Source organism: Pelobates fuscus, chromosome 12, assembly GCF_036172605.1.
Source record: "Pelobates fuscus isolate aPelFus1 chromosome 12, aPelFus1.pri, whole genome shotgun sequence".
In the NCBI taxonomy this organism is placed as follows: Eukaryota; Metazoa; Chordata; class Amphibia; order Anura; family Pelobatidae; genus Pelobates; species Pelobates fuscus.
Window position 1 is genome coordinate 102858923 of NC_086328.1, and position 16788 is coordinate 102875710.

Consider the following 16788-nt stretch of genomic DNA (forward strand, 5'->3'; position numbering starts at 1 on the left):
TGTGTGTGTGTGTGTGTGTCTGGGTGCTGTGTGTGTGTGTGTCTGGGGGTGATGTGTGTGTGTCTGGGGGTGATGTGTGTGTGGCTGCGGGTGATGTGTGTGTGGCTGCGGGTGATGTGTGTGTGGCTGCGGGTGATGTGTGTGTGGCTGCGGGTGATGTGTGTGTGGCTGCGGGTGATGTGTGTGTGGCTGCGGGTGATGTGTGTGTGGCTGCGGGTGATGTGTGTGTGGCTGGGGGTGATGTGTGTGTGGCTGGGGGTGATGTGTGTGTGGCTGGGGGTGATGTGTGTGTGGCTGGGGGTGATGTGTGTGTGGCTGGGGGTGATGTGTGTGTGGCTGGGGGTGATGTGTGTGTGAGGGGGCTGTTAGTGTGATTTTTTCTTTATTTAAATGTAAGTATTTTTTTTTATTAATAAAAGTTATATTCCCCCCCCCTCCCTTCTTACCTTTATCCTGGGAGGGGGGAGATCCGTTCTGCCTGGGTGGAGGAGGGGTGCCATGCTGCCATCCTTTCCTGGTGGTCCAGTGGTGAGAGTGAACTCTAGCCCCTGCCGGCTAGAGTTCACTCTCGCGAGATCTGAGCGTTGCCGTGGTAACCGCGGCAACGCTCAGACCTCGCAAGAGGACCCGGCGGAGCTGCTGGATAGAGCTCCGCCGGTCCTCTCCTCCCTCCCACACTCCCCCAGCCAGCGGCCGCCCTTAACCGTGCCTGTGGGCCGGTGAGGGAGATCTTTGATCTCCCCACCGGCCCATGGAGACACACAGCAGGGCCGGCGCTCGGATAGCGCTGGCCCTGCAGGGGCTGGCAGGGGAGATCCTGTGATCTCCCCTGCCGGCCTCGGCCCCACGGCCATCGCGGCCCACCGGGCATTTGCCCGGTATGCCCGATGGCCAGTCCGGGCCTGCACGGAATGCCCCTGTCCCGTGTGACGGAATGCCCCTGTCCCGTGTCACGGAATGTCCTCCAGTGATACCTCCGTCCCGTGTCAGAGAAAGCCCAGTGATGCCAAATATCCTGTGTCACAGAATGTCCTCCAGTGATGCCCCCCCGTCCCGTGTCACACTGTCCTCTAGTGATTCCTCCGTCACTTGTGTCACAGAATGTACTCCAGCGATGCCTCGTCCCAGGTCACAGAATGTCCTCCAGCGATACTAAACTGACTCCGGTCCCTTGTCACAGTATGTTCTCCAGTGACGCCACCCGGAAAGCAAAGGGTTATTCCAATCACCATGACCACTTCACACATACACAATCTCTGCACATACAATTAGATAAATGTAAGCCAACTTGTATCCATGTACAGCACTGCGGAAACTGTTGACACTTTATATATATATAAAGAATAATAATAGATCCCAGATTGTGTTACAGATATCATAGCTTTGAAGATATAGAATAAATTCATAGGTAAATTCATAGCAACAATAAATCGAATAGTTCCCTCACCTGACTAAGGATTGTCCCAGACTTGCCGCCTGTTTTCACCATAAGATCAAATATCGGGAAGTTCCAATTATCCAATTTTTCCAACAGTTCATCCTGATTTTCAATTAGCAGTTCCAAGGATGTCTCTTCCGCCATCTATTCGTGTAGAGGTAAAATAAATAATTTTCTTATAGAGCAAAAAAGAAACGATAACCGCCCTACAATGAAATATAGTCAATAATAACAATAACAGATTTTTAAAGGAACACATTAACGTGTCATTTTAATACAAGTTCAGCCAACCTAGAAAAATCACAATTATTTTTAGAATACTTTCAGAGTTATGAAATTAACCAACAACTCACCACATGAGTCACAACTACTAGTACAAAATTCACATGGAAAATAGTATCTGGTCAGAAATACAGGGAAGGGGTCCAGTAATATAGTATCTGGTCAGGAATACAAGGGAAGGGTCCGGTTATATAGTATCCGGTCAGGAATACAGAGGAGGGTTCCAGTAATATAGTATTCAGTCAGGAATACCCTGACTGGCCATTGGAGTAACTAAATGACCTCCATTGTTTAAATATACATAGGGATTAAGGAGAGAGCGCAGGTAACTTTTTTTTCTTTGTTTTTTACTATATGTATTGGAGCTGATGTGTACTGTGGTCGTTGCTGCTGCCCAGGAGTGATGTGAGTGAGCACAGAACTTTTCTTTTTGTATTTGTATTCACATTTTGTATCACATAGCAAGGTTACAATGCTGCCGCCCATCCCATGTGTTCCCTATTAAGAGTTAATAAGTATATAGGGGTGTATATAAAAAATACCCTTTTCTGTCTCATTAGAGATATCTTTGCCAGAAGCTTAGGAAGCAAGGTAAAGGTTCAGAGTAGGACCCGTCTAGGGGTGTCTGCCTTGACGTTGGCAGGCGGGCATTCCCTCCAGTGGCCATTGGAGTAACTAAATGACCTCCATTTGTTTAAATATACATAGGGATTAAGGAGAGAGCGCAGGTAACTTTTTGTATTTGGTCCGGTAATATAGTATCCGGTCAGAAATACGGGGGTGGGGTGGTGGTGGGGGGGGTTAGTAACAGTTTCCAATCAGGAATACAGGGGATGGAACTGGTAATAGAATATCTGTTCGGGATCAAAGAGAAGGGTACAGTAATATAGTATCTGGTCAGGAATACAGGGGAGGGGTACAGGAATATAGTATCTAGTCACAAATATAGGGGAGGGGTCCAGTAATATAGTATTCGGTCAGGAATACAGGGAAGGGGTCCGGCAACATAGTGTCTGGTCAGAATACAGGGGAGGGCTCCGGTAATACAGTATCTGGTCAGGAGGGGTATAGTAATATAATATTTGGTCAAAAATACAGAATAGGGGTCCGGTAATATAGTATCCGGTTAGAAATACAGGGGGGTACCAGTAATAAAGTATCCAATCAGGAATACAGGGGATGGATCTGGTAATATAATATCTGTTCAGGGTCAAAGAGGAGGGGTACAGTAATATATCTGGTCAGGAATACATGGGATTGGTTCAGTAAAAAAGTATCCAATCAGAAATACAAGGGAGGGGGTCTGGTAATATAATATCTCATCAGGAATAAAGGAAAGAGGTCCAATAATATAGTATCCGGTCAGAAATACGGGGGATTCCAGTAATATAGTATCCAATCAAGAATACAGGTGATGGACCTGGTAATATAATATCTGTTCGGGAATAAAGAGGAGGGGTACAGTAATATAGTATCGGGTCAGGAATACAGGGGAGAGATCCAGTAATATAGTATCCGATCAGGAATATAGGGGATTGACCTGTTAATATAATATCTGTTTGGGAATAAAGAGAAGGGGTACAGTAATATAGGAATACAGGAGAGAGGACCGGTAATATAGTATTGGGTCAGGAATACAGAGGAGAGATCCAGTAATATAGTATCCGATCAGGAATATAGGGGATGGACCTGTTAATATAATATCTGTTTGGGAATAAAGAGGAGGGGTACAGTAATATAGTATCGGGTCAGGAATACAGGGGAGAGATCCAGTAATATAGTATCCGATCAGGAATATAGGGGATTGACCTGTTAATATAATATCTGTTTGGGAATAAAGAGAAGGGGTACAGTAATATAGGAATACAGGAGAGAGGACCGGTAATATAGTATTGGGTCAGGAATACAGAGGAGAGATCCAGTAATATAGTATCCGATCAGGAATATAGAGGATGGACCTGTTAATATAATATATGTTTGGGAATAAAGAGGAGGGGTACAGTAATATAGTATCGGGTCAGGAATATAGGGGAGGGGGACAGTAACTAGTGTCCGATCAGGAATACAGGGAGGGGTACAGTAATATATTATTTGGTCAGGAATACAGGGGCGGTGTCCGGTAATATAGTTTCCGGTCAGGAATACGGGAGGGGGGAGGGTTTCGTTTAATCTAGTATCCAATCAGGAATACAGGTGATGGACCTGGTAATATATTTGTTCAGGAATAAAGAGGAGGGGTACAATAATACAGTATCGGGTCAGGAACACAGGAGAAGGGTACAGTAATATAGTATTTGGTCAGGAATACGGGGAGGGGATCCAATAACATAGTATCCAATCAGGAATACAGGGGATGGGTCTGGTAACAGAATATCTGTTCGGGATAAAAGAGAAGGGTACAGTAATATAGTATCTGGTCAGGAATACAGGGGAAGGGTACAGGAATATAGTATCTGGTCAGGAATACAGGGGAGGGGTCCAGTAATATAGTATTCGGTCAAGAATATAGGGTATGGGTCCGGTAGTATATCTGGTCAGGAATACAGGGGAGGGGTCCGGTAATATAATAAAGGCTTCAGTAGAATTACAGGGATTTACTTCCTAACCTCGAATGGTTGGCTAACATGGGTCTGGTCTGTATATTGTTCGTGACTTTCCGATAATCTCCTGCAGTCTTTTTGTAATCGTTTGTCCGGTTTCTTCTCCCCGTGCCCCGATTCATTAAAACTACTGGTAACATTATCACCTGCAAATATTAGGGTAAGAGACAGAATCAAAGAATTAAAACAATATTTTACTACAAAATGTAACCAAAAGTATAAGTAGGCCTAATGACAATGAATACAAATCTATAACCGCTTTTACCCAGGTCGCTTTTCGAACCTATGATAACAAAACTAATATAAGTGGCATTTGCGAGATTACTGATCTTTATACAATACAACTTGGAGTGAGTGATAAAATCAACTGTCGGCTTTAGTGTTGCGACTGGTCAGTATAGTGTAAACTACCTATTAAGAACTGTCCTCAACAGTTTGCATATGCGCACAGTTTACTACACCGTATGGCAAACAAATACAAAATATATATGTATAAAAAAAGACACAACAAAATGCATCCTGACCCTTAACCCCTTCAGGACGGAGTCAATAGTGCACGCTCTGATCAAAACAAAACGTAAACAAAAACTGGAATTTGCACTATATGTCTGTTCAGTATTTACATGGACAGTGTATATTGTTACTGTGTAGAGTTATACTCTTGCACAGTTCCAATTAATGTACCTACCCGATTTTCGGACTTGGTATTCAGCTCCAGATTGGGAACTGTGCTCCGCCAATTCAGAGTTTGAAAGAGGTTTATAAATTTGACGACCACAACTAGAAAAAAACAAAAACTGTATTTTATATAGGTTACATTTAATGGCTTAAACTGGACCAGTTCTTAAGTTCAACCATTTGTTTTTAAGTTATTTTATTGCTGGATCACGACTACAAATTTTCTTCTTAATCAACAGCGTTTAAAAAATTATTTTGCAGGCAGGTTAACATATATTTTTAAAATTTTAAATTACTCCAAGCATGCAGAACATTATATCAAAAAGACTGAACTAAATATTTGAAGGATCTCTTGCTTATAACGCTTTCCATAAAGATGGCTTTGTACATTTACTCTGCTAAGATACAAGGTATCCATCAAGGACAAATCAAGAGCCAAACTCACAAAACACAACAGCAAACATTATGAGACAGAATAAAACTTGAAGAAAACAAACCTTTTACCTGTTACAAATATGGCTCGGCGATGATCTGATTTGCAGCTGGAACTCCTGAGAATTTAGTGAATGTCCCACAGGTTTATGTAAAGTAACACTTGGCTTTGTAAGGAAATCAGCGGTATCAGGAAATTCAACAGGCGATCGTGTGAATCCCGAGGATGCATGGCTAGGGGAACTCACAGGACTCAAGCTAGGAGAAGTACCTAAAATCAAAAAGAGAGAGTGGTTTTATGCAGCTTGGAGGAAGGATCTTAATTTAAAACATACAGAAAGGCAAGACAGGTCACCAATCACACCGGATATCAGGGAACAGATAGGAATTACCCACCAGCTGAGCTCAACGGTCATCATTCACACTAGATATTGTAGAACCTATAGGATGTACCCACCAGCTGAGCTCAGTGAGGTCACGGACACCATTCATACTGGATATTGTAGAACCGAAGGATGTACCCGCCAGCTGAGCTTAGTGAGGTCACGGTCATCATTCACACTAGATATCGGAGAATAGATAGGATGTACCCACCAGCTGAGCTCAGTGAGGTCACGATCATCATTTACACTGGTTATCGAGAACAGATAGGATGTACCCGCCAGGTGAACTCAGTGAGGTCACGGTCACCATTCATATATATATATATATATATATATAAATAATAATAATAATATTCACACTGGATATTGGGAACAGATAGGATGTACCCGCCAGCTGAGCTTAGTGAGGTCACGGTCATCATTCACACTAGATATCGGAGAACAGATAGGATGTACCCGCCAGCTGAGCTCAGTGAGGTCACGATCACCATTCACACTGGATATCGGAGAACAGATAGGATGTACCCGCCAGGTGAACTCAGTGAGGTATGGTCATCATTCACACTGGATATCGGAGAACAGATAGGATGTACCCGCCAGCTGAGCTTAGTGAGGTCACGGTCATCATTCACACTAGATATCGGAGAACAGATAGGATGTACCCACCAGCTGAACTCAGTGAGGTATGGTCATCATTCACACTGGATATCGGAGAACAGATAGGATGTACCCACCAGCTGAACTCAGTGAGGTATGGTCATCATTCACACTGGATATCAGAGAACAGATGGGATGTACTGCCAGCTGAGCTCAGTGAGGTCACGGTCACCATTCATATATATAAATAATAATAATAATAATATTCACACTAGATATCGGAGAACAGATAGGATGTACCCACCAGCTGAACTCAGTGAGGTATGGTCATCATTCACACTGGATATCGGAGAACAGATAGGATGTACCCACCAGCTGAACTCAGTGAGGTATGGTCATCATTCACACTGGATATCAGAGAACAGATGGGATGTACTGCCAGCTGAGCTCAGTGAGGTCACGGTCACCATTCATATATATAAATAATAATATTCACACTGGATATTGGGAACAGATAGGATGTACTGCCAGCTGAGCTCAGTGAGGTCACTGTCACGATTCACACTGGATATTGGAGAACAGATAGGATGTACCCACTAGCTGAGCTCAGTGAGGCAACGGTCATCATTCATACTGGATATTGTAGAACCGAAGGATGTACCAGTCAGCTGAGCTTAGTGAGATCACGGTCACCATTCACACTGGATATTGGGGAACAGATAGGATGTAACCGGCAACTGAGGTTAGTGAGTTCATATGCAAAATGCACTATAAATTGACATTGCTTTTAGGAATTAAAGTTTGGCTGCAAGATTATTAGCCTAAACATCTGAGCACCCTGATTGAGAAATTACGATAATCCGAAAAAATTCTGACCTTCCACTAATTTAAGATTGGGACATTTTTTTTTGCACCTAAAAGCTTGCACTTCTTTCTCTGTAGGAATCTATATAATCTGTTAGGTTAAATGTGTGCTCGCAATCTTGCCTTAGTCACGTGATCCAATGTAGGGAGATTTAGCTACGCTTTATTTATTTATTTTTAACAATTTCAGTGCGCTAGCTACATTATAACAATAATAATAATAGTATTTAACCAGGAAAGGTACATTCAGATTGCTCTGGTTTTCAAGTACGTCCTGTGGATGTTACTTTTGCCCTACATCCAGGGTTGTTACTATTACCCAATTTAATGGTACTCATTTTATCTACCTCGGAAGTATGAAGGGCTGAGTTGACCCTGCCGGGATTGAACCTGCACCAAAGAGTTGAACAGATACATCATCAAGTGTTGATGTATTAGCCCACCGAGCAATCTCACCAACTTAGAGCTTTCTATGCCGACTTATTCAATTACTCTTTATTTTCAAATGTAAACTATTTTGCTGGAAATATTAAAAACAACTGTAAATTCCAAGATAAAAAGTACAAATACATGAAAAAAAAATTAAAAGTAAAAAAGCCAAATGGTCTAAATTTGTACAAACAAAATTACAATCACCAAAATGGATAGGAATTTATTATTTTTATAATATATAGTTAGTTTATCAATAGATCACAATAGCTACATCACATACAAAATGACAATACAATTACTGTACAAGTTTCCTATTGAAGGTAGTTAAAGGCTACATGACATTATATGGAAGTTGTATGATGTAAAATTTGAAATTGCATTGAACCAGGAAGCATCCTCTAAATAACGATTGTAACACCTAGTTGTTCCATTTTTAGCGCTAGCACTAGAATTTAGTTTCGTTATTTTTTTTAAAACACCTATTCAAGGTAGTAGTAAACAGGTAAAAACTATGGGGATCATTTACGGTGTGGTGACTTATTCACTTTAACTACCCATGGGCTGCTGTCCAGCACTTAACACATATATACGTTTATTGGATATTATTTACCAGCTCTCCTTGGCCCGACGTGGTGAGTCAGTGTCACAGACGAAGACCTTTGCTTTGGTATTGTAAGCAGGTTTGAACTGAAAGACCCGTTTGGATAAGATCCTTGGCTACAAAACCAAAATAAAGGAAGAAGGTGTATAAATTGGATTAATCTGCAAATGGGTCACCTTCCAGGACTTTGACCGTATGAAAATCCCTGTCATCCTCAACCACGGCTGGCCAAAATTATGGCAGCTGTAATGGCTGAGAAAGTTGAAGGATCCTATAACAACCTTGGGTTAGAGTGACTGTATCTCAATATACATTATTCAGAGGAAAAACTCCGAACATCACATGGCATTCACCAACATAGAGGGTTTTGTTCACTTAAAGTAATTTACGGAAAGTATGCAACAAAAAAGAAAAAAAACAAAGTACTCAAAAATTTTGTTTTTAGAAGGATTTAAATTTCAGTGTGTGACATTAAGAAAACTGTATGGACGTTAGTCATGCTTCATTTAAATCACAAGTGTGGAAACGTGGCTGGATTTAAAGTTTAGGTAACGTGGTCTATGGATTTAACATATAAGACATAGTAATTGGCTTATCAAGCAGAAAACTGTTGTAGGTTGCCATCTGCTGGTACATACACTGCATTACATGAAGAAGGCTTTGCAAATCACTTTAGCAATTCTGGAGCTCAGCATAACTACATTCCCTGTACTGCCTGAATCATCTTTTTATGAAAACACATTACAGAGACATTTTTGACTCTAGAGAGTCTTCTGTGTGTCAATGAGTAGCTTCATACGTACGATGAAAGACATGTGATGAGGGAGACCTTTAAATACCCCAGAGGTCCCATTCCTAAAGTTTAGATGTGCACATAATACACTTCGAACACACCATGCTCAGTTTCAAATAGCAATACAAACATCTTGGGGGCCTCACCTTGAACTGCTGTAATCCTGGTAAGGACGTTTTCCATTATTCCGTTCCCACCGAGAAGAGGCAAGGTCCATGGGTGGCATGCCAGAGATTCCTGAGCTTCGCCGGAGCTGTGGAGTTGGCAGGCTGCTACGGCTGTTCAATCCCTGTTGAGAGGAGACAAGGTAAGTCATGATAAGGGTGGTAAAATAAAACTATGTTTTTATCATCATACTGTGTTATTCTCTATAGTCCTGATTTTATACATCCAGTAAAAATGACTGAATTCTGATCGCAATGGCAACTCATGTTTACTTAAGCAAAATACAGCTGGAATTCTGTCAGCCCGAGCAAATCTACAGCAATCACCCACATGCATTTGGAGTCCAGATTAAAATGGGTGCATTAACGTCGAAACTCTTAAAAAGTATAGTATTCGGGATATTCACAAAGCACTGGTTTAACAAAAATATGGGACTGAATGCAGATGGCAGGATGCTCATTCGCAAATAATTATTCACTTGCTTTCATTTAATCAAATGATAATTTGAAGAACTATTTGCCTGCTGGCAGTTTTAGCAGCCAGCGGGCAAATAGCCAAAAACCCTTGACAATGGAAGGGTTTATTATGGTGGATGGCCAGCACTTACTAGCCAGCTGTCACATCAAAAAAGATTTAAAAAAAAAAAAAAAACTATAAAACTTTCCTATGCTGCAACCTGAAATGCAGGAGGTAGGGGCAAATCTAAAACATTTAAAACTAGTGACTGGGCAGCCATTACAAGGAATAACTCAGCGTCTCCTCAACCCCTTGTCACTGGTATCAGGTAGGGCCTCTGATATTATTCAGGGTGGAGGATCTAGTGTTCTCCACCCCAGCCATTAGAGACGAATGGGGGCCTCTAAAGATGAAAAAAATAAAAAATAAATAGAATAAAAAACTAAAATGAATCCATCTTTGCCATCTGTTTTTTTTTGGAGCAGAGGAAAGATTACTTCTGATGAAAAGTGTAATGGTTTCTATTACAGGTTTTATTGACTCATCCCCCATTAATAGTTTTTTTTTTTTTTATTTTGATGAGGAGGTGAAGGGGAGTGTACATGCTACTATGTATTATTATTATGACATTCCATTGTCCACTTCCTCTCCCCTCCCCCCCCCCATTTTATTATTTAGAAACCTGCCGATAATGGGTGGGGGACACAAGGTCCCTCCACCCCAGTTATACAATAATAGCCAGTACAAGCCACCCATGCATGGTTGTGTTGGGGGGATACTTTATCCACCCCTGACACGTTTAAATTAATCGCACCCTGCCACTGACCATGTGTGCTGGCACAGGGGGAACTTAAGGATGGCAAGTAGTGATCATAATTTATTTTACTGTCCCCACCTGTTGCCTGAAGCTGGGGGAACAGCTGCCCGGTCAAGATAGAGGAATATGGAAGTCTTATTAACCCCCATAGGCCTTTTATTAATAATTGAAAAAAAAAACAAAAAAAAACATTTTTTTTAAATTTTTTTTTAACTAGTTAATGTGGTGACTGGCTTCCAAGCGCTGGCCAGCCGCCACATAATTAACCTGCGTGCTGCCAAAAGGTTTTACCTACTTGCCCGCTGACTACTACCGCTGCTAGAAGACAATTAGTTTGGATTTTAATTTTTAAATCTGGGCCTGGATTTGAAGCATCAGAGTCCGGATTTCAGCCACCTGGCAACAATTGGTCTGGCTGAGATCAGGACCCAATTCAGGCCCATTTGGGGGCCTGAATTACAAAATTCAGACATTGTTGAATAATGTGAGCAATGTCTGGATTTTGCAGTACCAATGACCCTGTATGCAGCAGGATGGTTTTGCCATTTGGATTTTAGTGAATTACCCCTCTCGTAGTACTGTATCTGCATGAGCATGAAACAACTAGCACACACCAATGCAAATAAATAGAATAAAAGCAAGATTCTAAAGACAAAACATAAAATGCCACATGCACTGGATCTCACAGAGCAATCCACATATGACTGTAGAGAATTGAGCCTTTTTAATGGGAACCTGAACCAGTTCTCCTGTTTCAGACAAAATGCATGCTTACAAATTGTAGTACATTTAATACAGGATTGCGTTTTACCTTGTGGACCTTTCTCTCTCCTTTATCCACACTGTCCTCCATTTCTGTGCATGGATAGAAGCCAGGGAACGGTGTAAAAGGATTTACTTTTGGTCTATATGAACCTGAGAAAGCCCCCATTAAGCTGCTTATGCTCCGAAGTGAAGACACGACTTGTGGGGAAAGTGATGGATCTACCAGTAGATCAGAAACCATGTTCCGAGCTTCATTTAGTACTGAGAGATCGACCCCATTACCACCTCCAGCATTCTGGAAAAAAAGGAAAATGCATCAATGGATCTTCCAAAAAATGATAATTATCTTACCAAAATAAAAAAGTTGAAGGGATGCACCGAAATTACAGCCAACAAAATTTTCGGCTGAAAATGGGCCTATTCTGTTTTGGCCGAAAACTGGTCAAATTTGCAGAAATATATATATTTTTTTGTAGTGCATAGTTTAACAGATATGCTTGCATTAACAATTCAGATGATTATATATCACAACGAAAGCACAATGATAACATGAAAAGTCAAGAATACTGCACATGGGACCGGGAGGGGGGGGAGGGGAAGGGGCAGAACACTATGGGATGGGATCAAAAAAACACTATGAGACAGGGGAGAGGGGAGAAAAATACACTATGGGACATGGCAGGAGGGGACACTATGGGACTGGGGAGGAGGGAGGAAAGAATACTAAAAAAGATGGGGGGAGAGGAACATTAAGCGGGGAGGACCACTAAAACAGACGGGAGTTTTTCATATTAGATTAAATTTATTAAAAAGTCTAATATTAATAAAATTTTAGGAAAACTTTTTTTAAATCATTTGGGGAAAAAAGTCATTTTCGGTTTCGGTTTTCGGCCAATGGCATACAGAATTTTCAGTTTTGGCCCAGAATTTTTATTTAGGTGCATCCCTAATAAGTTGGCAATTAACCAATGCAAACCTATATAAAAAAATGATCAATAGAAGGAATTTAAAGAGTCATAAACATTTCATTCAATGTATCTCAATGAGTGGTACAAAACAAAACGATTAAACACTTTCCTTTTTTTTGCCATTTGTGCCTGATCATATAAACTGAAGATGAAAAGGCCCCTGTGGCCATCCCACTAAGGAACACTAAGGAAAGTGGAAAAGTAAAAAAAACTAAAAAACAAACAAAAAAACAGACTTTAAACTAACCTGAAATTCAATGCTGATTATCAGTTGTGACGATATCAGTCCAACCCAATACTTCTTACAGAGTACTATTAGGGACCTACAATCCATGTGTGACAATCGCTGAGCTTCACCAATCAGAAGCTTTTATAGCATTGACAGCATTTTGAGCCACTGTACCCTGTATTGACACTAAATGTAGACCTTTGAAGCTCCACTGGGGGCTGCTAGTATAACTAACAGGGATGCATATTTATGGCCAAATGTAACCAGTGCTATTTCTCAGAAACAACAATTTATTTTTAGAGCTTCAGGCTAAAGGGATTGTGTTTATGCACCAAAAGCACTGCAGTAAAATGAGAAGGTTTTCATACTTAGAGCATCCCTTTAAGGTTGGGGTTTGGCAAAACATGCCTCCTAGTTGCAGTCAGATGACAGCTGCTAGTGGCCCGTTTAAAATCTTCAGTTTTCAAAGGTCTGAACATTTGGGAGTCATTACACAGAGCATGGTGACACAAAATGCTGTTAATGCTGGAGAAGCATTGGACTGGTTTAGTGCAGGGATGATCACAGATGGGCAGTAAGGCGTAAGCCGACGCACTCAGCGGTTCCCAGTCCAAGTCTTCCCATTTCAAGTCTCAGAGTACAATGGAGGTAGCTGGGGACCTCCACTAGTTCACAATTAAACCTCTTTAAGTAAACCTGAGACCGAGAATATCCCTGTACCATCACATTTATTTTGGTGAAGAAGTTATGGTGACCAGAATATTCTTTAATGGACAGGTTACCAGAACACTGTTTGTACTAGCTCTGTATATGTACTTGTATATCGTGATCTATTCCCTATGGTAAAAAAAACTATGGGAGAGTTGGGTGTAATTACAGGGTTAAAGATGGTTGACCGTAGAGTTCGGATGTCTTAATGTCTTAGAACCCTGGGGGAAATTGTTTTAATGGGGTGGGGGTGGGGGGGTGGGGGGGTGGAGGAGACCGAGTAAAACCCTATGAGGTATCGTCACTTTCACTTTTACATGTGCTGTTTTCATATATGGTATTTTCTTATTAATCCACTCTTTACACACTGGCCCTTTGTATAGTGCACACAAATTATCCAAAAATGCCCATTTAAAGTGAACACTATACTTTACACCTAACCCCCTGTGTGAAAAGATGCAGAGCCTAATGGCTTGGGAACACATGAAATATAGAAATACAACAAATTGAAGATAAGCATAAGTCACGTCTCACCTGATACTGTGGTTTGTGCCACTGTTTTAAATCCCAATCCCAAAGAATCATCTGAAAGAAGAGAAAAATAATACCATTAGAATCGTCACAATATAAAGAATAAAATCTGCAGAGATCACAATTATTGGCCCATTTGCAGTGACCGCGTAAAATGGAAACTCTAAAAAAAAAAAAAATCTGGATTTACATTAATTAACAAACATATCATTAACTACAATAGACACTACAGATCAGTGTGTGATTATAATCCATTTGTTATTCTGATCAGAGTCTATGAGCACTGTCCCCCCCGTTTCAGTCTAAATTTAACAAACAGGACTCCTAACACGTTCTGGATAACATGCAAACGGCCCCTCATTATCCAATATTAGAAGGAATTGCAAAGTGCAGGCAGGGGGGCAAGGCAACGCTAGTGCAGCTCTCCCTTTGCGGTGCAAAGGTTCTTGGAGAATATGAAAGAGCCCTGGGTTTTGACAAACCCCTCCAAAACTGTTGGACTTTAAACCAAAGGACACTGCCAAAATATTATACCAGCATAAACACTATAATGAGCTACTTTAAAAAGGAACGTCATGGCCGCATCCGTTTTTTGTTTTTTTAACCCCCCTCCTGACTCCACTACATCTAATTGCTCCCCTTAGTCACCCCAAATTCCCCTAACCTCCCCCCCCCCCCCAAACCCCCATATTACATATTTTTTTTTATCTTTATTTTGTGCCCGGACCCTAGGTCATGGGCTTTGCCATCTTTGTGTGGGCAAATGAAGGCCCTGTGGGACATGTCATCTGCCCACACTAGATAGCGCTATGAAATTCCTGCGCATGCCCAGTTAAACACTGGCCTTCGTCTATTCTTTCATTGGTCAAAAAAGACCCCCCCCACGGTGGAGCATCTATTAACTAGCAGGGGGGTACATAGTGTCCCCCCCTGAGCCCCCACCCTTGCCCCGCAAGTGGGGGCTATTCACCTTAAAGGGGGACATAAGGGTACCCCTTGGCTCCAATCCATGAGCATCGGGTGGGGGCCCTAAATGACAATAAGGGGGGGAACCTAGTGCCCCGCCCCGGCCCCCACCCATGAGCAGTGGGTGGGGTCCCTAAAATACAATGGGGGGGGGGGAGAAGACCTTTTGTCTTCCCCTTTGGCCCCACTTATGAGCAGCGGGTGGGGGCCCTAAATGACAATAGGGGAACCTATTGTCCCCACCATCACACCCATGAGCATCAGGTGGGGGCCCTAAAAAACAATGGGGGGGTAGACCTTTTGTCCTCACCCCTGTCCCCACTCATGAGCAGTGGGTGGGGGCCCTAAATGACAATGGGGGAACCTATTGTCCCCACCACCCCCACCCATGCGCATCGGGTGGAGGCCCTAAATTACAAGAATTGGGGGACCTAGTGCCCCCCGCGGCCCCCACCCATGAGCAGCGGGTGGGGGCCCTAAAAGACAATTGGGGGGACGGACCTATTGTCCTCCCCCCTGGCTCCCACCCATGAGCGGCAAGTGGGTGCCCTAAAAGACCATGGGGGGAACCTATTGTCCTCCCCCTCCATGAGCGCTGGGTGGGGGCCCTAAAAGACCATGGGGGGTGGGAGACCTATTGTCCTTCCTCCCGGCCCCCACCCATGCGCATCGGGTGGAGGCCCTAAATTACAAGAATTGGGGGACCTAGTGCTCCCCGCGGCCCCCACCCATGAGCGGCGGGTGGGGGCCCTAAAAGACAATTGGGGGGACGGTCCTATTGTCCTCCCCCCTGGCTCCCACCCATGAGCGGCAAGTGGGTGCCCTAAAAGACCATGGGGGGAACCTATTGTCCTCCCCCTCCATGAGCGCTGGGTGGGGGCCCTAAAAGACCATGGGGGGTGGGAGACCTATTGTCCTTCCTCCCGGCCCCCACCCATGAGCAGCAGATGAGGGCCCTAGAAGACAAAATTGCGGGGACCTATTGATTCCTCCCCCCGGACGACAGGTGTGGGATAAAGGAAAAAAAATGCCGAACCCCCCTCCTCCTCCCTCGGTGACTAGGCTGCTCACTGTTTACTACACATGCTCACTGTTCCAGCTCCCCATAAGCAATACTAGTTTTGTTCATATTGGCCAATGGCCGTAATGAAGAGAGAGTCGGCAGAGTGAGACATCCAAATGAGTAATTAGAAGAATAGTGTTTGGGCTGTAGCTGCCTCAAACCTTGTTTTAGCCAAACTGCTTGAAAATGGTTTAACACAAAACTCTGAGATGGCACAATAACCACTACAATGGTACATAATGATTATAGGGCTTATATTAGCCCTTTAAAACCACAATTATTTTATTACTGTGAACATTAGCAGTACACTTCTTTGCAGTCATGCATTTACTGAAACACTGACTAAAATATAACCGAGCAATGCACATAATGCATCTGAGTCAATCAGAACAGATAAGGGTAGCAGTGGAGGGCCCATAGAATAACAAGTAGCAGGAGCATTGTGTGCTAGCATCAGCCCTTTGCCTCTCTGTGCCCCACACAAGTAGAATGGAATGCACAGGGGGTGATGAGAGAATCATTAAAAACCATCAGCACTTGAACACTAACCAGTGCACAAGCAGCAATGTCAAACCTTGCAGACAGTTAAGTGGCCGATTCAGGGTGTTCCGGATAGTTTTGCAGGAAGTGTCTGAAGAGTTTTGTTAAATGCTTAGACTAGGTTTGGGGTTAAACAGGGACTCTGACAGATAAGAACAGAAGTGCTGCTAAAACCACTGAGATGACAAGGAAACGTCAGCAGGCAATTCGGAAAGATGTTATCTGGCCGAGTGACGTCAATTGGGTTGAGTTTAGTGTTAGATTTGCAGCAGAGACACTGCCAATTCTACACACAGTTTGAGTCGAGATATTTCACTTCACACTCACATTACTCTCACAAATGTTCTCTTTTCCCTGAGCTCCTAATACCCTGCATCTATCTGCCGTTCGCAAGAAGTCAAAAATCATCTGAAAAGTTATAGAAACTGTGTTTAAAGCACTTCTGATTAATCACAAACTATTCTGCTATCTGCTCAGTAA

The 16788-nt window shown here is 42.7% G+C and overlaps 1 protein-coding gene across 1 annotated transcript in view; it reads right to left on the reverse strand.

Moving 5' to 3' along the window:
- The window catches only part of PDE3B (phosphodiesterase 3B), a 150598-nt gene that overhangs the window by 25806 nt on the left and 108004 nt on the right, over window positions 1-16788 (reverse strand). Inside the window, exons 2-9 of the mRNA XM_063438612.1 lie at window positions 13743-13793; window positions 11350-11598; window positions 9247-9389; window positions 8317-8423; window positions 5503-5701; window positions 5009-5100; window positions 4327-4466; window positions 1448-1582 (exon numbers count right to left, since the gene is read on the reverse strand). Coding sequence (XP_063294682.1) covers window positions 1448-1582; window positions 4327-4466; window positions 5009-5100; window positions 5503-5701; window positions 8317-8423; window positions 9247-9389; window positions 11350-11598; window positions 13743-13793 — 1116 coding nt within the window. The remainder of the gene's footprint in view (window positions 1-1447; window positions 1583-4326; window positions 4467-5008; window positions 5101-5502; window positions 5702-8316; window positions 8424-9246; window positions 9390-11349; window positions 11599-13742; window positions 13794-16788) is intronic.